The sequence below is a fragment of the Seriola aureovittata genome, chromosome 6, assembly GCF_021018895.1.
Source record: "Seriola aureovittata isolate HTS-2021-v1 ecotype China chromosome 6, ASM2101889v1, whole genome shotgun sequence".
Taxonomy (NCBI): domain Eukaryota; kingdom Metazoa; phylum Chordata; class Actinopteri; order Carangiformes; family Carangidae; genus Seriola; species Seriola aureovittata.
In genome coordinates, this window is record NC_079369.1 from 2,919,437 (window position 1) to 2,942,649 (window position 23,213).

Here is a 23,213-nt window from a genome sequence, read left to right on the forward strand (position 1 = left end):
TGTACTTAAAACAAAAGTTTATTAACAGATAAATTAGTATTAAGTTGGTCTGCTAACACTGGCTGTGTTATCTGGTTTTCTGCATGAATCCACACACACCTCCTAACGTGTATAACACCCCTGACAAACACTGCAGTGTCAAACCTGTGAGGATGAGATGTGTGTAGAGCAGAGGAAGGACTGGCAGCCAGATCAGGACCAACTCTGGGAGATTAACACAGCAGTGAAACATACGTCATTTAATACATGATAGCTTGTTTGATATTTTGGACATGAGACCTGGCAGCTCCTCCTGACAGAAGACACTGATCTCCTAAATATTCTCAAGTATTGTTGCACTAATTCTTCTTCATGAAAGTCCTTTACACACTGATCCTGTGCAGGAAGTACTTTCTGTTTGACACGTCTTTGATTTGTTCACTGTCAAGTTGAAATGAGATCACCTTGTCAATAATTCATTCACAAAACTTTAGCATAATACAGGCCACTCCCTAAAGTCTTATATATTATGTCAGAAGAAAAAAAAAATAAACATAAAAAAATGTAATTGTTTCTTTGTTGTTGTCCACATTCAGACGTGTCTAGAGTCATGTATGTTGATTCTCTAATGCAACAGGTGAAACTGAGTGTTCAGATGGAGCTGACGACAGGAAACTTCTGCTGCTTCTCTCCACGTCCTCTTCATTACTTCTTTGGACCCAGAGACAAACTGAAAAACAGCAGCTCATTAGTCACACTGCTGCACACGGTACAACATCTTCTCCAGGCCACATTTCACATCTGGACAAACTAGATGTTACTGTACATTCTGACCATGTATGCTATTACAGTGCATTCATATTTATTCACAGTCTGTTTTGGATTTTTTGGGGTTTTTTTTTTTTTTTTTTACAAATAAAAATCTTTTCTTCACATGTACAAAGTTGAAACCTACAGAAACCTACAGATTTTAAGTTTATTTACAAACACAAACCTGGAATTATTTACCTGCTTAAAATCTTTTTAAGCCTAATTTTAGCTCATAGTTTCTTAACATCTAACTTCTATAGTCTGGTCTAGCAGCTGTAACGACTCGCTCCTCTACAGAAGCGAGTTGACACTGTCGACACAACGTCTTCTCTTTAGTCGTCGCTCGTGTTTTTGTGAATGAAACAGACAAACACAGACAATTTGAATTAAAACAGTCTGAAGCTCATTACTGTCGCAGTACAACCAGGGAGGGGACTGTTAGTCCTGACGGGTCTAACGAGTATTTTAACTCTGCTTTTCAGCTACGTGATGAGTTTAACCCTGTTCCCTTTCTGTATCTATAAAAACATCATGGATTCTACCAAAAAAAGGAGGTTAGTAACTAAAGACCGAGTGACCGCCCTGATGTCACGTGTTAGGAGATGTTTAGAGAGAGTGAGTGTGAGAAAACCTACTTGTTAAAAGACACCTGGTCTTGTAAGTTCAGGACCAAACTTTCAGCGTTAAGGTAAACCTTGTTCTGAGATGTTGCCACCTGGAAGGAGACACAACAGCCATCATCATCAATGACTTTTTCAGCTGCTCAGTACTCACACATAATTTAAAGTTGATTCAAAATCAAGTTAAAATCAAAGTGAACAGACAGAAATGATGCAACAGGAGATAAAAACAAGAGCTGACCGTCTTAGCGATGGTCTGTGCCGCTCTGATTCGCCTCAGCTTCAGGTAACCTGGGTTCTTAGTCACTGCTTGACCCAACTGAAACACACACACACACACACACAAACACACACAGAGTTAACAATTTATTGACATTCATACAGCATGTCAGAGCTTTCACATTATTTCTCAGTGTGACAGCGAGAACCACGTCGCTCGTCACTCACCATTTTGGCAGCTTCAGCCTCTCCTTCAGCCTGGATGATCTTCTGTCTCTGATCCTGTTTGGCTTTCTCCACATAGAACTGGGCTCTCTGGGCCTCTTGCTGGGCTAAACACACACACACACACACACATTATCAATGAAAAAGTTCTTTTTATATAAACTTGGTGATTCTTCAAAAACTTCCAAAGTAAAAAAAAAAAAAAAAAAAGCAATTTTCAGAGGCAAACATTTCTACAAAGAGACTTTTCCATGAATATTTTGCCCCTTTCTGTGAACACTGACCACGTTACAGCCAGTTAAACAGCTGGGACTCAACGAGCTGACTGCTATTTGCTTATTTTGCAAAGTTCTTGAATATATATGTGAATATCTGGTGTCTCAATTAGACTGAAGCAACATTTTGTGCCCCAATACTGATGCTGATCTGGAGATTCAAAGGATAGTTCGGGTGTTTTTTGGCGTGGGGTTGTGTGAGGCAGTCGTAAATAAATCAGTACATTACCAGCAGCGGATTATGATGAGCGCGGTCCCGGTTAAGAAAGCTGATTGGGGTCACCGGCGGAGTTTTAAAACGCCAGCTGAATCCGTTTAAATGTGGCTTCATGTAGAATATTTTCAGCAGCTTATCCTCCCGTAAAAACAGCACTTTCCTGTGGCGTTGTAGTTTTTCAACTGCTGAACGCACAAGCGCACCTATGAAGTGCACTGTATTATGCTGCAGCCGCAGGTCAGCTGAGTGAATGAGATGAAATGTGGCACTGAAGGAAAGTACGCGGGAAGATAAACCTCTGTAAATATTCTACATGAAGCTACATTTAAATGGATATTGGATTGTTTCAGTTGGGCGTTTTTAATAGTGTCTAAAACACGTTTTTTCTCGTGGCCCCGCCCACAGCAACACACCGCTCCGCCAGCTTTCCTAACTGGGACTACGCTTATCATAATCTACAGCAGGTAATGTACCGACTATATATGACTACCTCACACAACCCCACGTCAAAACACCACAACTATCCCTTTGAACAAGAACTCTTTTAAATTTGAGCTTTCCTTTACTTGTAATTAACATGTGTTTAAATTAAAACAGTCTCAGATTAACGGGGCGTCTGAGCGTCATAACAAACAGGCAGCAGACTGGCTCACACTGGCTGACGACATGACTGTGTTATATTGAGCCTTACCGACTTGCTTGGCCTCCACTGCAGCGGTGTACTGGCTGCTGAAGCTCAGCTCGGTGATGGACACGTCGTCCAGAATGATGTTAAAGTCTTGGGCTCTCTCAAACAGCTCCCTGCGCACCAGCAGGGACACCTACACAACAACACAGACCAACAACACTCAACACTGCACCGACAACAACATCATCACACAGGAGGTTTGTCGTTTTATGTTGTTGGATTGTGTTGTGCTCTGTACATTATAAACTTCTCAATATGTTGTGGCAGTTGATTGTTACATTAATCGGTTGAGATGAATTGATAGAGAGGGATACATACAGTATACAGAGATGTTGCCGTGGTGACAGCAGTACCTGAGCTCTCTGTGTGATGAGCTGCGAGGCGTTAAACTTCGCCACCACAGACTTCAGGACCTCGTTGACGATGGAGGGCAGGACTCTCTCGTCGTAGTCCTTCCCCAGCCGCTGGTACATGACCGGGAGGTTGGACGCCATGGGTCTGGACAACACTCGCACCGCTATGTTCACCATCTGCAGATCTACACAAAAATATATATATCTATATGAAGATATGCTACACTAACTTGTTTAAATGAATACTGTGCATTCATCACTGTACATCACATGTGATGCACTGCATCGCTTCACGTTACCAACTGCTGATGTTGATCTGTGCTCATGTTAGCGCCCTCTTCTGGTACAAACTATGTCTACACCAAAAACTTACTTCACAAGTGTTTTATATCGATATGATCTCTGTATTAATTCTATTTAATTCTACTGTGAATCACCACAAAATGCGTTTGATTTTTGAATCCACATGATTCATATTCACTCCCTCTGAGCCTCGCGAGCTGAAGCTGCAGATAACAGGGTTCTCAAGATGTTTTGTCATACAGAAAGAGTTTAAAAGTTGTCTTCTGATGTCACGTCGCGTTGTATTTCCTGAAATACAGATGTCTAACTCTAACTTTTAAGACTGGAATTACCATGTCCACCAATTCACAGTTTACATCCATGTCTGTCCAGACTCATAATATATGTTGTGAACACTTTGAAGGGATTTAATAAAAGATATTAAGTGTGTTTTGTCAAAAATAACATATTAATTCTTGAGTTACGGTCCACAAAGGTGATTTGTGAGGTCACAGTGACCTTTGACCACCAACATATAATCAGTTCATTCTTGAGTCCAGGTAAATTACATGAGATATCATGTTCACAAGAATGGGACAGACAGACTGAAAACATAACATGAGGGAATGACCCATTCACACAACATCATAACACAGCTCTACTGCAAATAGATACATTCAGACAATCGTGTGTGTGTGTGTGTGTGTGTGTGTGTGTGTGTGTGTGTGTGTGTGTGTGTGTGTTACCTTTGCTGCCAGTCAGAGAGGAGATCTTCCTGGGTTTGGCTCTGATATCATAGATGATGGGATACTGGAACCAGGGGATCCTACAACACAGACACTGGTGTCATGTCAGGTAGTTCTGGTACGATGATCTGTTTTAGGTCTAGAGGATTTAATCACCATAGAGTCTTCTGTCTGAAACCTGCTACTAACTGGCTTCAACATAAACTGAATGCCAATGACAAAGACAGGTTGCAGGCCTTCTCCTCCTTGAACCCTGATGAGCACAAACCACTGTGGCGTCACTCTTGTTCTGCAGCATCACTCACTCAACTGCGTGACTGGAGCGGCCCGGTCCAATCCTCTTACTGAGCTCAGTGTTGGTTTCAGTTAATTTAGGTGAACAAACAGACTGTCAGAAACTAAACCAAAATACTTCAGAGATGTAGGTCACGGTTTATTGTCCATCACTGTCTCGACCTCTCCCCCTTGTGCCTGCCGCCTTGTTGCTATGACTCTTGAGATTTAGTTCAGGTTCCTCCATTTCTTTTGGTCATCTCTGAGATGTTTCTACACCTTGAATGGCGTCCGCTGCGATAAACTCAGCTGATTGGACATGATGTGGAAAGACACACACCTGACTATATCAGGTCTAACAGCTTGCACATCAGAGGACAAACCATGAGGAGGAAGGAGCTGCCTGCAGAGCTCGGAGAAAGGATTCAGATCTGGTTCCTAAGAGAACAGTGGCCTCCATCATTCTTAAATGGAAGAAGTTTGGAACAACCAGGACTCTTCTTAGAGCTGGACGCCAAACTGAGCAATCAGGGGAGAAGGGCCTTGGTAAGAGAAGTGACCAAGAACCTGATGGTCTCTCTGGCTGAGCTCCAGAGATCCTGTATGGAGATGGAGAAACTTCCAGAAGGAAAACCATCACCGCAGCTCTCCACTGATCTGGACTTTATAGCAGAGTGAGTAACTGTGTGGTTGGACTAGTCCACTCTGGTCTACTCTGCCCACAGACTGGTCATGTTACACAGGACCTGCCATCTTTAAGTTGGCAACCAATCAAAAATGACAAATGACAACCTGTGATCGTGACACCAATTAAATCCATGATAGTCAGACGGACCAGTACAGATACTGGAACAAACAAGTTAATTAATGAACCGATCCCACCTGAAATGCAGCCCCTCAGCCAGAACAGTGTCCATCTGCATCCCTCCAATCCTGTTGAAGATGATGGCTCTGTGACCACCTTCCACTACACACACACACACACACACACACACACACACACACACACACACACACACACACACACACACAGAATATCAGATGAATATACACAGACAGGTTACAAGTTATACAAGATACAAGAAAAACATGAAGATGAGTGGATGAACAGGACGACAGTGCCTCCATCCACCAGACATGAGGAGTCACTGAATGTTTGGTGAATATGAAAATGATGCGAGTCATCTGCTGTGGCCTTCAGTCACCAGATCTCAACCCACTTGAACTATGGGAGATTTCTGACCGATATGTTAGACGGTGCTCTCCACCATCGTTATCAAAACACTATAAATGAAGACGAAAGTCGAGAGACTTGTAGAATCAGTGTCAATCTAAAATGGCAAATTACAGCATTTTAGATGTTTGTCAAGGTTGATGTCATCAATTGTCCAAATCACAGAACAGATACACTTCCATTTTTTCAACTAAATCAGTTCACAGCAACTGAGACACACGCATGTGATGCACAGAATGAGTCTAATGCAACAGCTCTGTAAGAAAGGAACCATCATCTCCTCATCAGTGGTGTTGGAAAATGAGCAAATAATGTTTAACATGATGATCGGATGTTTTTAATTACTTGTGTTTTCTTTATTGGCAATTTGGAAATTTTAACTAAACTAAAAACTAAACTAATATTAAACTAAAACCAAATCCAAAATGCCAAACACTGGGAACACGTAAAAAAAAAAAAAAAAAAAAAAAAATACACCCACAGTCGGATATTTTTGTCAGAATTTTTTTCTGATTTCAATCTTCTTCTTGAAATGTCTTGATTCAAGAGTGCCATCCCTTTCACGCTTGTTTGTCTTGATTGTTAAAGTGACCTCTGGATTAGTCTAGTATGTATAGGACAAATAAAGATCCATGTGTTTGTTGGACTAAGATGGTCTCTCAAAAACAACTACTAGTGAGTTTAATAACCTGCTCTAGATTGATCCATATCTATTATCTAATACAGGTCTGTGGATCGTCATGTTTTTATTGTAGGTTTTTAGTAAAAACTAGTTTGAATGTTCAGTTAATGCTCAAAAGATAAAAGATATTTTTGTCATAAATATTTGACCTCTTTTGAGCTGTTTTTTTTTTTTTACTATTAAGAATCCAAACAGGTAATCAATAAGAACTGGAATCAATAAACACAACTGGAATTGATAAAACCCAACCCTGCAATTCTTTATATTGTGTCTGCGCTGTCAAACTTACAAACTTGTTTCTTACTTTGCAGGTTTGTTAATTACACAAACTGTATTTGCTGCCATTATCTAGGTTCAGTGTATCTGTGCAATCTGGGGACATGAACCTCTGTCTGTCGCATATTGAGAGCTTGGTGTGAAAGTTCTGTACAGGTGTGTTTACCTGTGTAGGTGGCTTCTTTAACACCATATGCCAAAGCACCAGCTCCCAACAGCAGCTTCAGTCCTAATCCTGCCCCTCTGCCACCAGACGAAGACATCCGGCCCGCCAGATCCCTCAGGTGCTGGGCGAAGCGCTGCGAGAGAATATAACATAAGATCACAGTCATGTCCAGGAGGAGGTGACTTTACAGTAGCGCTGAAATGATTGGTCATCATGAACCGAATGTCTTGGAAAATTTTAAGACATCACTTTGGGCTGAAGTTCTGATTAAAAACGAATCAAATCCTACAAAATTTAGGTTTCTAATGAAAATGCAGATTCTTATAAAACAGTTTTAATAGTAAACATGTATTAGTGGATATTTCTTACTTTTATATGTTGGCAGTAGTAACTGTGCACACTTATTATTATTATTATTATTATTTAAACAGTACATTAGATTATCTATTCAAATACAAACTCCAAGGCATGTCAACACCTGCAGACTGTGAGGTGACCGACAGGTGATTCAGCATCATCATCATGATGATTTAGAGCAGTGGTTCACACCAAGGATCCTGAACTGACACAAATTAGACCACAGACCCAAACCACCTGATAAGATTTTTACATTTTGATGTTTTACTACATAAAGGCTTTGAAACCCACGACTGAAATAGTCATACATCATCATACATTCTGTCATTGTGTTACTTCTGACAGGAATTATAGTGAAAATAAACATCTCAGCCCAGGTCTAATTCAGTAAGGTGTCTGAGGGTTCTGTCACAGATTGCTGAACACTCTCCAGGAGTCCACACCTCTGCAGGACTTGCTGGTGGGGACCCACAATGCACCGCGTATTGATATTAAAAGAGCAAACAAGAACAAGAATTGAATGAGCCAGCATTTTCATTTCAGAATAATCACACGTTATTAATAAGCACTGTGTATGTGTAGCCTAGCTGTCCAGTTCATTACAGTCTGCCTCATAATTAGAATGTGTATAACAAAGACTCTGTCCAGGTAAAAACGTGGAGTATTTACCGATCTGGAATCACCTTAAAACTGACTGAGCAGACTGAATGAATAAAACAAGGCCTACAGACCCGCTCTCTTCCGTCTGTTTGTACCAGTATGTGATATTAGTCTGTTAACAGCCACCAACGGTCAAGTCAGGTACGACCTTTTCTAAAACGACGGTTGGTTGTGAAGTTTAGCGGCGCACGAGACAACTTGAGCGACATGCTAACCGACCTGGCTAACACTTGCCCACGTTAACTAACAGCTAGCTGGTTAACAGGGCTAACCTTAACTCATCAACGGACCGTTCGTTATTTTAGTCACAGATAAACACGTCGCTCATCACCGTGGGGAAAAAAATAGTTAATTCAATAATTTAACATTTAAAACACTCACATTGGGCTCCTTGTTCGCCATGCTGCTGCACGTCAAACTCCAAGGTCGAGTCAACACCCCCCGACTCGTAGACCGCAAAGACTACTGGGATACGTAGTTCTTCTTCTTCCTCCTTTTTAAAATGGGTTGGCAACCTGGTGTTCTAGGTGCATTACCGCCACCTTCTGCTTTGGAGTGTGGACCAGAAACTAAAGCTACGGTCGAAAAGTCAAAATAACCTAATTTCCTAATTAATATTTTCAGTATTACTATTCATATTTATACCTTAAATTTACCCCCTGGCAATTTATTTTTATATATTTTTTATTTTCTTATTTTCTTTTGGTTGTTAAACTGTATATTTGTTAATACATCTGCTTATTCTGATGAACTATTTGCCCATTTACTGTGTTCATGCTTGTTCATATATATATATATATAATGTTCCTGTGCATTTTTAATAATTAATAATAAAAAAAAAGGAGAATTCTTACGAAAAGACAACCACAGTGAGGAGAGTCTGACTGCACTTTCATGAGAATGTTTTTTTATTTAACACTACAGTCTATTGACGACACTCCTGTCCAAACCACAAACAAAAAACAAACAGGACTGAAATAAATAAAATATGTATATTTACATATATCAAAAATGTCTATGATTAATATTTACATGGTATAACATGTTGTGGCCATACAGTACAGGTTAATGACATACATTTAATTTATATAGGGAAGTTAATTAAAATAACATACATATAAAAATTATATATGCTTATATGTGTTTTTCTCATTAATTTTAAACATGTTGATCTTCCCATCCTGGGAAAGTGGTCTCAGACTTTTGGACCCAACTGTATATAATATCAACATATATTAACAGGCTTTGGGATGAACATATGTCTTCAATGTAAGCCTACATACATGCATAAACATACATATTTGTATAGGCTAAACATATGTGTAAATATATAAAATTATTCCAATTTTCAATCTTTTATATATAATTTTTACATGCGTTTTAATTTTGTATGTACATATATTTCATATATGGAAATTCAATATATGTACAAATGTTACATTTGCGTTTGGATACTTATTTGACTGGTGATTTTAACCGATACAAATCATTCAGCTGAACCTAAACAGATTTTTTTTTTTTTAACAGTGCAATCACACTGCCACTTCTTTTAAATTCCTGAGGGTGGCGGTTTAGCTAAACTAATTTCACACAGCAGCCACCTTGTGTTTCCAAAGTGTCAGGTGTCAATGCATTTCTGTCACTGTGTTAACATTAACATAATAAACCCACACATGCTTTCAAATAAGGTACAGGTAAACTTATTTGAAAGCAATACAATAAAGAGCAGACGCACATTATGTTATTACAACATTGGATGACTTTAATCCACTACTCCTCTCATATTAAAACAATTCTATTTTACACAGCTCAGTTAGCAGCTAAGGAAAAAAACAAACAATGACATAAATGCAGTGAATTGGACGGGAAGTCAAAGTTAAAAATCTATAGCCAGGATGTACCGAGCAGAGCTGTGTTAAACACCTAAAGCGGCTGTTAACATCTGGGTCAAGTTCGGATAAAATTATTGAAAGGTGAGCTACTGAGAAGAAATGATGCATGTCTCGGTCAACACCCGATGAGGATTTAGTTGAGTGTTGAATGTTTTATGTAAGTACACCTCTGAAAGTCAAGCACATACATGTATGTACTACAACCCCCTTGTGTTTGCTGATGAACGTCCCTCAGACACTTCCTGGTCGAGCTCGTGTCATCATGGCAACAGTGTGCAGGTTTCATTTCAAACAATACAGACAAGAAGCAGTCCAGTTGAACCAGAGGCTGCCTTGGTGGACAGGTGGTCCTCTACAGTGAAAACCCCTGTTCTACTCTACTCTGTGCGGTCAGAAAACAGGACAGGTTTGGTTGGTAGAAGCCGTGTCCGACTTCAGAGGCTGCCAGCAAAGGTGTGCCCTTCAGACGACAAAAGATACATCAGCAGCTCCACCAGCTTGGCCTCACAGAGACCACCATTAACAGTGCATTCAGGAAGCCCTCATCAATTCATAAAAGTGGAAATTTCAAGAGTTGATATGTCCAAATAAATCCACATAACTTCCTTTCCTCTGGTAATAGAACAATTTTCTGACTCAATTCACTGGGACAGTCTGATCAGGAAGTGGAGGCAGCCTCTGGAATGGGACACAGCTGGAGGAAATGTTATCGACTGTTTTATGGTGAAAACTTCTTGACCGTAGCTCAGGAGAGACACTGAGCTGCGTCTTCCCTCGAGACGGATGTGCAGCTCCTGTCTAAATGGACGAAACGTGGGGAGCGGTGTTTCCATGTTCAGACAGACAGAAGAAGATCAGATCACAGAAGGTTACACGTCTAATGTTCTGTTCCTGAGTAAATGCAACCTTGCAGAGGGAGGGCAGAATTAAAAAAAAAAAAAAAAAGAAGCAAAAATTGTGTCATGAGTGAGTGGCTCCCTGGCTGACTTGAGATCAGTGGTTATGTATTTACAATGGAACAGTCTGGGGGGGGTGGAGGGTGGGTGGGTGGGTGGGGGTGGTATAGAGAGATGATCTTGGGACAGGGGGGAACGACCGAGTCCTCTCTCCTCCTCTTCCCTCTCCTCCCAAGGTCTAGAAGAAGTTTTCAGGTCAGCACAAAACAATAGAACAACCAAAACACAAAGCTCACTTCACTGACTGTGGGACCACAGATGGGCTTCACCCAAATGTGCTGATCCAGAGTCAGCCATGAACTGTTTACTGTTGCAATTTGTAGCTAACCTCTGTTATTTATAGACCTTGGCAGGATGTCAGCATTTTGGAAGGTAGAGACGTGGGTCAGAGGTCAGACGTAGAAGAGTCGTACCCTGGAGGTGCTGACATGGAGGTCGTCGTCGTAAAACTTGGTCTCTATGATCACATTACCACTGGAACACAAAGGCACACATCAACTTTAAAACAAGGAGTTAAATATGTGTTTCTGCTGTTGTGAAGGCAACAATCAACACAAAGTTAAAGGAAATTTTTAAAGGGATAGCTTGGGTTTGGGTTGTGTGAGGTAGCCATGCATAGTTGGTACATGACCTACAGTAGATTCTGTTTAGCAAACTCCCAGTTGTGAGATCTGACCGGGAGCACCGGCAGACTAGCAGAGCGGTTGCATCTCCTTACTGGGAGCGAGCATCAGGATCTACTGCAGGTAATGTACCGACTATGCATGACCTCACACAACCCCAGGTCAAAGAACCCGAACTATCCCTTTAAAGCTGTTATGATATGTTATGACGACACTGAACTCAGCAGGTAGACATAACCATGATGACTCCACTAACTAGACAAGCTCCAAACAAACCACTTTCAGTTTAATAAATGTCACAAAAAATCCCACAAAGCACCATAAAATCGGATTCACACAGTAAATACAGCAGCAGAAAGCAGAAACAGGAAGTGGGTCTGTAACCTGAACAGATCATTTCACCATTCACCTGTTTTCTCTTCCAAACCTGTCTGACCCATCAGAGTTTATTCTGGTGATGTCACCGTGTTCAGTCTCATTATTACTGGTATAATGATGAACAAAACTATGAAAATACCTGAAGATGTAATAAATCAGAATTAATCTATAAAAACTTCCCTGATCGTTTTTCTAAACTTGTACAAATCTGTCAAATCCTACAATATTTTCACAGAAAAATGATCATAATATCATATCATCATAAATCATAATAAATTGCAGCATTACATTCACATCAAACAGGTAAAACAGGTACATTTCACTTGTTTTGTGACCTTTAGCTTGTTTAGTGTGGCACAATGTGCGATCCAAACTGCAGCACAGCTGCACAGGATTACACGGCACAGATGAGATTAAGATATGCTGCATGTGTCAGCAGCACGGAGGAACGATGAGTGGAGTGGAGACTCACGTTAAAACGTTGGCTGGCATCATCTGGGACTCTGGAGCTGCTTCTATCAGAGACTGCCATGTGTTGGTGGAGTTGGGGATGACGAAACCAAACTCAAAGAACCATTCTGCACAGAGAGACAGACAGGCGAAGAGCTCAGTGTTGATACGACATCAGCCTGTGTGTGTGTGTGTGTGTGTGTGTGTGTGTGTGTGTGTGTTACCGACTGAAATGCTTTTTTCAGGGCCTGTACTGATACTGATTATCAGTAATCAAGGAGATCGATAACCAATATTTGTAATCCGATATGCCAACACAAAACTCACCGTGGCGTCCAGGTGTTTCTATTATTTTGTCCAACGCATTTATATCAGTGAAAGTTGGTTAAATAGCAGAAACACCTCTGGATAATGTAACACAGCTCCACACACTACATCCTCCACAATGATCATCAACAAGAGTTTTAATACAAACTGATCATTATAATCTTCAGGAAGGAGGATTTACTGCAGGACTGTTGTATTACACTACATCAGTTTTATCTACGTGTTCCTAATAAACTGAACACTGAGTGTATATTAGTAATTATCAGCTGTATGCACAGACTGCAAAGAGCCTGACTGGAATTAATTGGTTGAATTCAGTGCTGTTCTCACCTGGGAACTGATTCACCTGGTAACCTGAAGCTGCTCTTTAATTTAATAGTTTTATCACATTATTATTACTATCACCAAATAACATGTTTTAACCCTCCTCCTTTTAAACTGTAACGCAGTAACTTGTTTACTCAGATATTTCATTTTATCGTTAAAATAATGATACCGATAATCGGAAATTGCTGAATATTACCACTGATTATCGATCCCTAATTTCCATCACCGATCTTTCTGACTCACACTCCTCATATTCCAGACTTCACTTCCTTTACTTGTTGGCCCACATGCGTCTCTTTCTCTGGTAGAAACCGGCAACATAAACATGTTGTGTTGGTGTGGGTTGTGTGTCGTCCCCCCGGGGGCTCTCTGCAGCCTCACCTCCGTACAGCAGGACCCCCGGGGACAGCGCTTCAAACACTCAGTAACACAGAAGTCACAACACTGACAACACACAAAGACACACGGCCGACTGAGCTGTCTGCTGAAGTGATGCAGCAGGTGTGCTTTGAAAGATTAACAGTAAAGGTGGGGCAGGTGTTACACAGCAGCTGAGGGAGGCTGCCTTCATCCTGCTGGACTGAGTCACGTCTCAGCAGAAACACAGCCCCCCCCCAGTCTGCTTAATGCTGATGGCCAAGGTATTAGCCACTGAATGAAAATGTTTCTCCTATTTGTAGATGAGGTGTTAAATCACAAATCTAACACCTGCAAATACCTGCCTGCAAATCACCCATCATTCCAATAACCCCACCCGTCTGTATGTAAGCCCTTTCCCTCCAAACAGGGAGAACAAAGACAACCGAGAACCAGTGGGTCGGACTTGTAATATGGACTTTTCAAACCTTTTTGTTAAACATTATTGCAGTCATTTGATTAGCCTTTTAACCATTAGCAGAAATGTGTGTATGAGAACCGACAAAAATGGCACCCACTTGTTAAACACTGATCCCCGGTGCTGCGGATCAGTGTTTTGGCTCTTTACCTTCTAGACACTGTCCTTTGAAGAAAACTTTCTGCTCCAGCCTGAATTTCTCCAGTTTCTCCGAAGAGGAGAAGTTCAGTTCTCTGGACACTGCTTTACACTTCAGGATCTTCTTCGGGACGCGAGCTGGAGAGACAGGGAAACTATAATTAACCGTGGATAAAACTACATCGACTTCGGTTTCAAAAGTGTACAAAAGAGATTCACTGGCAGAGCCGTGGATCCAGGACCTGCTACTTGTTGGATTAAGAGAGAACTACTTTGTTTTAAAGTTACCTTTCCCACATTAAACTGAGAATGTGTGTGGCACCGCTTGATGCACTGGTTGGCTGCACCCTGATGAAGGAGGCCTGTAACTATGTACCACTACACACTGTCCAATGTTAGCTCCACTTAAACACTGACACATTTTTATCACCAAATGCTGAATGTCCTCAGAAGTTATCATTATCTTTAGTGTTAAAAAGGAACCAGATCGTCTTATACATCCAAAGATGTGCATGTGTGTGTGTGTGTGTGTGTGTGTGTATGTGTGTCTAGTTTGGTGTTTGGTGTGTGAGTGTACCTTCATGTTCTACTCCCGGTACAGAGAGGTCCTCAGTTCCCTGCCACAGCACTTTTCCCGTTTCTGCATCTCGAAGATTCATCCAGTTTCTGGTTTGAGGTTAAGTGGCAACAATCAAACTAAATATACAAAACGAACTGAAATATTTTAAACACTCGCAGGAATAACAGACCGATCTGCCTTAACAATCTGTGAACAACACCTACAACACCCACGTGTCATCAACCTGCAGTTTCCATCACTCCACATTTTAAGGATTAAAAGTAAAACCAAGACATTTTTTCAAATCAGAGTTCCCATGAATTACAGAGGTGTAGCTCTTAGTTTATTCTGCAGTATTCTCAGTGAGCAGCCTTTAATGTTTTTTTTATCAGTTTGGCAGGTGGCAGACAAATAAAATGGGTTTCCATGGGAACAGAAATTGCAATATGGCCAAGTGCAATATCCAAATTGCAGGAGCTTCAGTGTTTTTGATAAAGACAAAAGTGTCACAATGTACCTTTATAAATGTAATATAAATGCATAGTGGTGCTACAGAGATGCCCCAGTCTACAAATCATATTCTACAGATGAAAGAGAAGGTGCTTGTTCGCCAGTTAAAATCACATCTTTATATCACGTTTTTTTTATATATATATTTTTTTTTCAGTTAAAATGAAATGCAAAAATGACTATTCCCCCTAAAATCATGACTCACATCGGAATTACAACATACTATAAGATATATCATCACTTTCAGGCTTTCTGATTTTATGATTGGTATTTTTTTATGCAGGTGATTTATTTTGTCCAGTAGAAATAAAAACATGGCTGGTGTAGTAAATGACGCTGAAGTTGAATAAAAATGGAAATGAATCATGCATTTTTGAAAGAAGTAAGTTAGTGTTTTATATTGGTTCAGTTCTTTTGTCATTCAGTTACCAACGTTTAGGTTTAGGTGATCATCTTACTTGGAAACAGGAGTAAGAGTCGAGTCAGACTCTCCTGGGAGGACTCTGCAGTCTGATCTAAATAAAGTTCAACTTTGTAAAAACCTGTATGAAACCAGAGCTATGCATGGTTTCTACCACCAGTGCAAGTGCAACAAGTGCAAACCACAGACTGTAGAGTTTTCACAGCTGTTGGCAGCTGCAGGGCCGAATCTTACATGAAGTGACTACTTGTGGTCGTTCACCTTCATTTAGTTCAAGCTGTGATATATTCAAGTGATTTCTTTAAATGGTCAATGATCAATGACTCTGATCGACTGGAGTCTGGTTCTCCTTGAAGTTTCTGCCTCTTAAAAAGGAAGTTTTTTTTCTTGCCTCTGTCGCCAGGTGCTCACTCATGGTTGAATTGTTGGGTGTCTATAATCGATATCATGAAGAGTACGGTCTGGACCTGCTCTATATGAAAAGTGTCCGGAGATAACTTCTGTTAAGATTTGTTGCTATATAAATAAAACTTTAAAAGAGTGGATACCTGACTGTCAATTGTGTACAGATGAGACAGATGTTAAAACTTGACTAAAAGGACATGTTTAACAGGCATGTTTAAGAACACATGCAAACTTTATTCATCTTAATCTTATAATATCTGTTTAATTCGATCAGTATCTAAATTTCCAGCAAACCCCAAACTTCCAGCAAAAAATATTTTGCTTTAGAAACTCATGTCGGTCAAAGCTTCAGCTTCAATAAATAAAGAAATATTGTGAACCTGTAGGTAACTCGTAACCTAAAGACAGCAGTGTGTAGGCGAGAGAGAGGAAGCTGAAGGAGCCTTTGTGTGGATGATGCTGGCAGCTAGCTGTCTCATCAGTCTGTCAGCGGGTCAGCTGTTCCTGACCTCCACAATCACTATCAACACAATGCAGCTGTCAATCACAGAGCCTGCGAGGACCGAGTCAGTGGCTCCTCTGCACGTTACAGCTTCTCGTGCTGCGTCCTCACAGTCGTTTCAACAGAACAACCGGGGTCACCAACAGTCAGCGTGGGCACCACCACAGCTAACGACCCATCAAGGCCCACACCTTTTCACTGTGAAGCTGTAGAGCGAGGACCCCACACTAACCATGAGACCAGGCCTTCCGACAGTTCAGTCTGCAGTTCAGTGTGTTGCTGCTTTGTTTGATTTAAAAACATACAACCACATAAATTCATTAAAGCGTGTGTAAGATCTGAAAATGTCTGACTTCTCACGGTACAATGAAGACACAGAGGAAGACAGCAGCACCGCCTGAAGCTGAGAAAGGTTCATTTAGTCTTTGGATATCGGACTGATGGACACCAGTACAGACTCATCCTCCTACAGCCCTTTGTTCCAGAAGATTCTCCACTCAGTGTCCTGTCAAACTCAGATACTACTTAGTGTCACATACACTCGACTCCACACCATCTGTGAAACCCTTCATCGCTCGCCACCTCGCCACAACCAGCAACTGCCTCAAAACACACAGGTCTCTTACTGTCCACACTGTTGCATGAGAGAGGAGAGAGAGCTGCATATACATTACTAACAGACAACTGAAAGGACACAACTTATCACACATAAAAGAAAACGATTAAGGAGAAGATACAGGACATGTTAAAGGTCCCATTTAGTCTAAGCTAGATGTCCATGTGTTGTGTGATTATAAAGCAGGTCTAGGTTCTATATTAATACTGTGAAAGTATCAACAGAGAAATGCACACAGCCTGTAATTAGGAAACTGAACCTTAAAACCGGCTGTCAGGAGTTCTGTAACTTTGTGATGTCACAACAAACCAGTCACCGCTCTCAGCCTCACCCACCTGGACCCACCATCCAAACCTGGTAGGATTTGGTTTCTCTGAGTGTTTTTACCTGAAATCTGCTATATTTTTATTAGATCTCTCACAAAACAGTCAGCCAATCAGAAGAGAGGCTCAGAGCCTCCTTTCTCTCTTCTGATTGGCTCACAGACCTGTTGTTACTGGAGCTCCAGAGAGAAGCCTGAGAGAGGAGATGTAAAACTACACTGAGATGGTTTTTGGTTCTTAAAACCACAAATATATCTTCTTATGGATCAACAGTTCAAAGTGTAAAATATGAACCTTTAAAGAAAAGTTTGTGCTAATGCCGATATAAAGATGACCGACATCTTCATCAGGAACATGTTTTTTGCAAATCATGTACTACAACAATGTTGGTTCATATTCAATGTAGCAGCAAACCATGAAATACATGACATAATTAGTGGATTATGGACTATCGGAAGCTTCAGCTCATGTCTATCTGTGCTGTATTGGCCAATCAGAAACCTCCACAGGTCAGATCCCACTGACTGTGGAGCTCCACCTCGTCCACCTTCCCCCACCTTGCCCTCTGGCTTTTTAGTAAAGTGTGCTGAGTTGAATGGTTTCTTTAATCCTCTCAAGTCTAACTAAATCCAATCTCCTACATCATCATCCTCTTCCCCACCTTCCAGAATAATCCAGGCCAGAGTGCAGTGTCCGACTCATTGATGCTCTTTCACCAGGTGGGCTAGTCTAAACAAAAGACGTGGGCAACTGGGATCATGTGTGACCTTTTCCTTCAGCCGCCCCCAAATCACTTACTCACAAAACTACACAAAATAAAATCTAATATAGCTTCAACAACACCACACAAGGTCGTACAGCGGCCTCCCCAGGGCCAGCCGCAGGTTGTGAATATGTGTGTGTGTGTGTGTGTGTGTGTGTGTAAACCACCAGGGTGCCTACACAAATCTGTCAGAACACACACACACACACACACAAAGTTAATGAGCCCCCAGTGAAAAGTTGCTGTCACTGTTTAGTCTGCATTTATTTCTAAAGATGCACTAATGGCTCAAAGTAAAGGTAGCATCCAAACCCCAATACAACAACAGCCCCAACACACTTCTATTGAACAGATGCACGTTTTCAATTCAGTCATCAATATTCAATATTCAACAACTCAGCAAAATAAATTATTTTAAAGCAGTGCCTGTGGTTTTCAGGGCTTCTCTGTTATTATTTGTAATACCCTCGTAACAGCTGTGATGTGTTGCTGCATTTACAATGTTGTGATACAGAGCAAACAGAGAACGATCCTGTCACACTGCAGACAGGCAGTGAGGAAGAGGAGGAACACACAACAGTCTAATCACCAACACACACACACACACACACACACACACACACTCTCTCTGACTCTCTCTGACCTCACCATCAACTCTGCAGGGCTGCTCCCTGGTTAATCTTTGCCTCATGCTGAGCTGCAACCACAACGTACTAACAAACTTTTACGTTCATATTTGTTATCAATTAGTCTGACTATTTTTTTTTCTCCAAATAATGAATCAATAAAATTACAAATACAAATTACCACAATGTTCCAGAAAAGTGTTTTCACTTGATAAATGATTAATAAATAATCATCAATAACAGCTATTCATTAATTTCCTAATTTTCTGTTAATTAACCAGTTAACAGGCAAATCGTCACATTAACACAAGATCACACCAGAGGGTCAAACAAGTGTTAGTTGTCCTTGGTGAGACCAGAATACACAGGCTTCAGAAAGTAATTAACTTTTTCCTTACACACATTATTTATTTATAAGAATAGACTATCACATTTAGTGATTTATAATCTGCCTTTAATCTACAGCCAATAAAGCATGAGAACAATCCAGACACTAGTTAACAGTTTTTTTGCAAATGTATTATTAAGTGAAATATTGTGTGTATGAATAACAACCGCTTCATCAGAGGATGCAGTTCAACAACAGGTTTAACAGAGTTATCTGAAGAACATTGTTGAGTAAAACACTGAACAGTCTCTTTCACACAGCAGTTATCCAGGTAACTTAGTGAACCTGCTCCATGGAGCGAACCTAAGGGGAGGGTAAAAGCTCTTACACTGTGGTGCGAGTACCGCGCTCCGATTTCTCCTGCTTCCCTGTCTGTAGTCATTTTGAACTACAAACAATAAAGACAAACGGGCTTCTTACTGCTAAAAAGAAGTGTGCAGACTCAGTTATTTTTAGCAAAGACATCTCTTGTTTTTACAATGTGCAAACCTCTCCAATTAAAAAAAACAAACAAGGTATTTTTCTTCAACTATCTCAGAATGACAATAAATTCAGCCAAACTACCAGTAACTGACAAAAGCAAGTGCTGCTTTCGTTCACTTCACAGACGCACACTGGACAATCTGTTATCTTTGCTTTATAAAAGGTACAGATTTCCACTTTTTAAAGATTTTCTTATATACTGTATGTTCTTCATGAGGATTATGGATTGTAGATGTTAAAGTCAAGAAGAGAAAAAAAGGAAATGATATGCTGTTTAGCCTCTGTGTTGGCTTTCATAAGGCTGTATGGACAGAAGGTAGTAAATCCCTGTTCCACTAAATCATGGATTTAGGTATTACCACACTACAGCAAGAAGCCTGTCCTTACCAAACACTCATACCTTCTTCTTTTGTACTGACTGGGATAGTGAAGGGGGACATATTTCATACACAGTTAAATAACTAAACTAAAAGTTTAGTTTTAGCTTTGTTGTTGTATGGTGATGTTTCCACTGGCTGGAAAGCTCTGGGCCTGTTGTGGTGACTATACCTGCTGCTTTTTCTAGAAGGTATTACTGAGGATAATTCAGTCCAACATGGTCACATGAACTCAAAGTCCAACAACAATATGGAAAGCATCAACTCGCCACGTTGGCTTAACCAACGCTTCCTGCAGTTTGCATTCGTAAATTGATCTATTCAACAAGGATTAAAAACACAATATTCCTGGATTGATGGCAATTTAAAAACATGGGATTTATAGTAGAAGTGGGAAAAGTCTGAAACTTCTAATAACTTTTAGCAGGTCACAGTGACAAAGGAAACTCCAAGCCAACTCCAAGCTCTTGAACTTCTCACCTTGGGGTTATATTTTCCAGCAGAGGTTCAAGTTAACGTGACTGTCTGTCTGAAAGCTTCTGAATCACAACAAAGCTGAGGTGAACTCAAAACTTAACTGATGTAAAATGATATTCTGTTTGGGTGTGATGAAGGTTTAGGACTATCAATAGATCAGCCTGCTCTCTGTTTCATCCTCCTACTTTCCTGTTCAGCTCAGGTGAATCAGCTTAAAGGGCCGGATGTGCACCAAAAAAGACACAGTCTACATGAGCTGCGTGCATACACAGATGTGTTCACATACAGTACGTGTGTTGGCACATATGGTTTGTATGTTTATAAGTTTGGACATGGACAGATGCTCTGACAGAAAGCTATGACATGCAAACCTTCATGGACCCATGTGACCTTATGGAAAGTATCATTTGGGCCCATATGTGTCACAACCGCTCTCCAAGGTGTGGACCCTTGGATCTCCAGGTCATTGATTCACTGACAGGCTGGGTTTCTGCTGCCAACTCTGACAATAAACAGTATTGACCGATGACAGAATTTGTTCCAAACATGGATGTCATTTCAGGAAGCTTGGCAGTAAATCTTTCTGATGTTGTTTATTTCTATCATTTTGCAGAGAGGCAAGTCCCAGTCACTCCCTGATCAGATACATACGGATACATAGGTAAGAAGGGCTGATCCTACGGCTAGCATATGTTACCATGGTGATGGCAACACGCTTTTCTTTGAAATTTTATGTTGTGAATTTTTTTGTATGCATTCAATTGTATTCAATGAATGTAGTGTTTTTGTTTGTTTTAGCAAATATTATTATTATTATTATTATTCTATTGGTAGCTCCCTCAGATCTTTAAAATTTACACAACAGTAAACCATAAATACACCACTACGATAATGGCACAACTATTAGCATGTACTGGAGGTGGTAGTACAATACTGTTTGCAGTAATTGGGTTGATTGGATTTGCCTGACAATAACACAGCTGCTTTACTCTACCACACACATCAACTGTCCAGTGTGCACCAGAACCACCAGGGCTGTTTCCACCCAACCATCTTCAGCTAAGTTGATCTCAGACCATCACCTTATAACACGACTATGATTAACTTTGCCTTAGATCATTTGGGGGGAAACATGGCCCAGATCAATTACAGAGAAGAGGAAGGAAACTGAGGCAAACAACTGTTTAAAATGTGAAACATAAACACAAAATAACGGTTCTCTATGCACTTTCTTTTGCACCTTTTGCACTAATGCAATAGAGAAACTTGCGATTTATCTTGGGTAGAGAATTAATTGGCTTACATGCATGAACGACTAAAGGAAATGAATGGAGTAGATGATCTTACCCCAAGCAATGCATTGTAAGTCAAACTACAAGCAGACACAACCAGATGAGTCAGAGTGTTGTAGTGCTACAACACAAAGAGCAGTAACAGGGGGGGATATCAGTAAACTATCAACACTGTAAAAATAAGTGCCAGGGCTTTCTGATGACCACACAAACACAACATCACAGGTTTGAGTCCAACCTGAGGCCTTGGTTCTATCATACCCTACTCTCTCTTTTCCCATGCTTTCTATTGGCATCTCCCCTGCACACAATCTACTATAAGAAATTTTTAAAAAAAGTCAAAACAAAAATTAAGACATTAGGAGTGCCTACTGTGGATGTGTTGGGGAATATAAAACGGTTTTCCAAGGTAATTTCTCTTGTTTTGAAAGTCCTCTTTAGTGACAACAGTAGCACAACTCTGATAGTAATAACAGCAGACCTTATTCTCCCTGTGACAGAAACAAAATCATTCAAAACCTTACAACACGACCGGATAATTGTCGATAGTAATATAAAGTATAGTGATGTACATAGTGGTGTATATAGTCTTGTATATAGCAGTGCAGCGTTGAAATAAACTTATTTGTAATGAGGTCTGACATCACTTCTAAACAAGAGAAGGACTCACCTGGATTTGACAACTTCCGACACGTACGTAACCATCAAACAAGCTAGTCTTAACACAAGTAACAATTCCGCCTTTAACTTTCAGCTACCAGCTAACATAACAGTGACTAAAACTTTGACTAACAACAACCGGTATCTGGCAACCACCTGGCTCAATCTTCACCTTAACTTAAATAGGATATTTACCGTTATAGCTGCTACACTGAACAGTTAGCCGACCAGGTTAGCCACAGGGCAAGGCCACTTATTTTAGCTATCAGGCCGTCATTCATACGTTAACTAGCTAGCTTCGTAACTACCAATTCATCTTGTCACATCAAATGAAGACACATATCATCTATGTAACCGGCTGTGTCAAATGAGAGGGCAGACAGACAGGTTAGCCACAGCAGCTAACCTCACTGTACAACAACTACGGTCATAAGATGTTACTACCATCTTGCTAATGTTAGATAACGGTATCCAGCGTTTAACAGGACAGCGGCTAAGCACATTACTGTGCCTCTAATCGTCGCAGAACATCAGCAAACAAACAGCACAAAGGATACAGTTTGAAGCCCTTCAAAATTTCCTTGGCCCTGTCTTCGTCTGAAGACATTTCACAAATCGTCTGTTTTCGGTCCTCACAGAAAACCAAGGATCTACTAAGATATAAAAAAAAAAGCTGCTGTTGATGTTAGGTTAACTAGTTAGCTAACTACACCGCGACTAATGTTGGCCGGAATATAGCATAAACTATAACTTCTCCCTATATTGTTGGACCGCAGGTTAAACCTGATCCGATAATGTAATCAGCTAAATATACCCAGCTAAC

General features: G+C 40.5%; 2 protein-coding genes across 4 annotated transcripts; both read right to left on the reverse strand.

Moving 5' to 3' along the window:
* phb2b (prohibitin 2b) lies at nucleotides 1–8,556 on the reverse strand. Its single transcript, XM_056379514.1, has 10 exons — nucleotides 8,444–8,556; nucleotides 7,046–7,178; nucleotides 5,570–5,654; nucleotides 4,415–4,494; nucleotides 3,387–3,571; nucleotides 3,037–3,166; nucleotides 1,857–1,960; nucleotides 1,651–1,728; nucleotides 1,425–1,504; nucleotides 1–709 (listed from the first exon to the last, which is right to left on the reverse strand). The coding sequence occupies exons 1-10, from the start codon at nucleotides 8,462–8,464 to the stop codon at nucleotides 685–687; spliced, it is 921 nt and encodes a 306-aa protein (XP_056235489.1). The 5' UTR covers nucleotides 8,465–8,556; the 3' UTR covers nucleotides 1–684.
* A 391-nt stretch (nucleotides 8,557–8,947) lies between these two features.
* On the reverse strand, nucleotides 8,948–23,213 carry pde6d (phosphodiesterase 6D, cGMP-specific, rod, delta). 3 transcript variants are annotated; one of them, XR_008828144.1, is made up of 6 exons: nucleotides 22,948–23,212; nucleotides 14,566–14,654; nucleotides 14,001–14,126; nucleotides 12,384–12,489; nucleotides 11,239–11,384; nucleotides 8,948–11,088 (listed from the first exon to the last, which is right to left on the reverse strand). XR_008828144.1 is itself a non-coding variant. In XM_056379575.1 (6 exons), the coding sequence occupies exons 1-5, from the start codon at nucleotides 22,995–22,997 to the stop codon at nucleotides 11,303–11,305; spliced, it is 453 nt and encodes a 150-aa protein (XP_056235550.1). In that variant the 5' UTR covers nucleotides 22,998–23,213; the 3' UTR covers nucleotides 8,948–11,088; nucleotides 11,256–11,302. The 3 variants fall into 3 exon arrangements, 2 of the variants coding, with proteins under 2 accessions (XP_056235550.1, XP_056235549.1); XM_056379575.1 differs by having other exon boundaries at nucleotides 11,256–11,384; nucleotides 22,948–23,213; XM_056379574.1 differs by having other exon boundaries at nucleotides 8,948–11,384.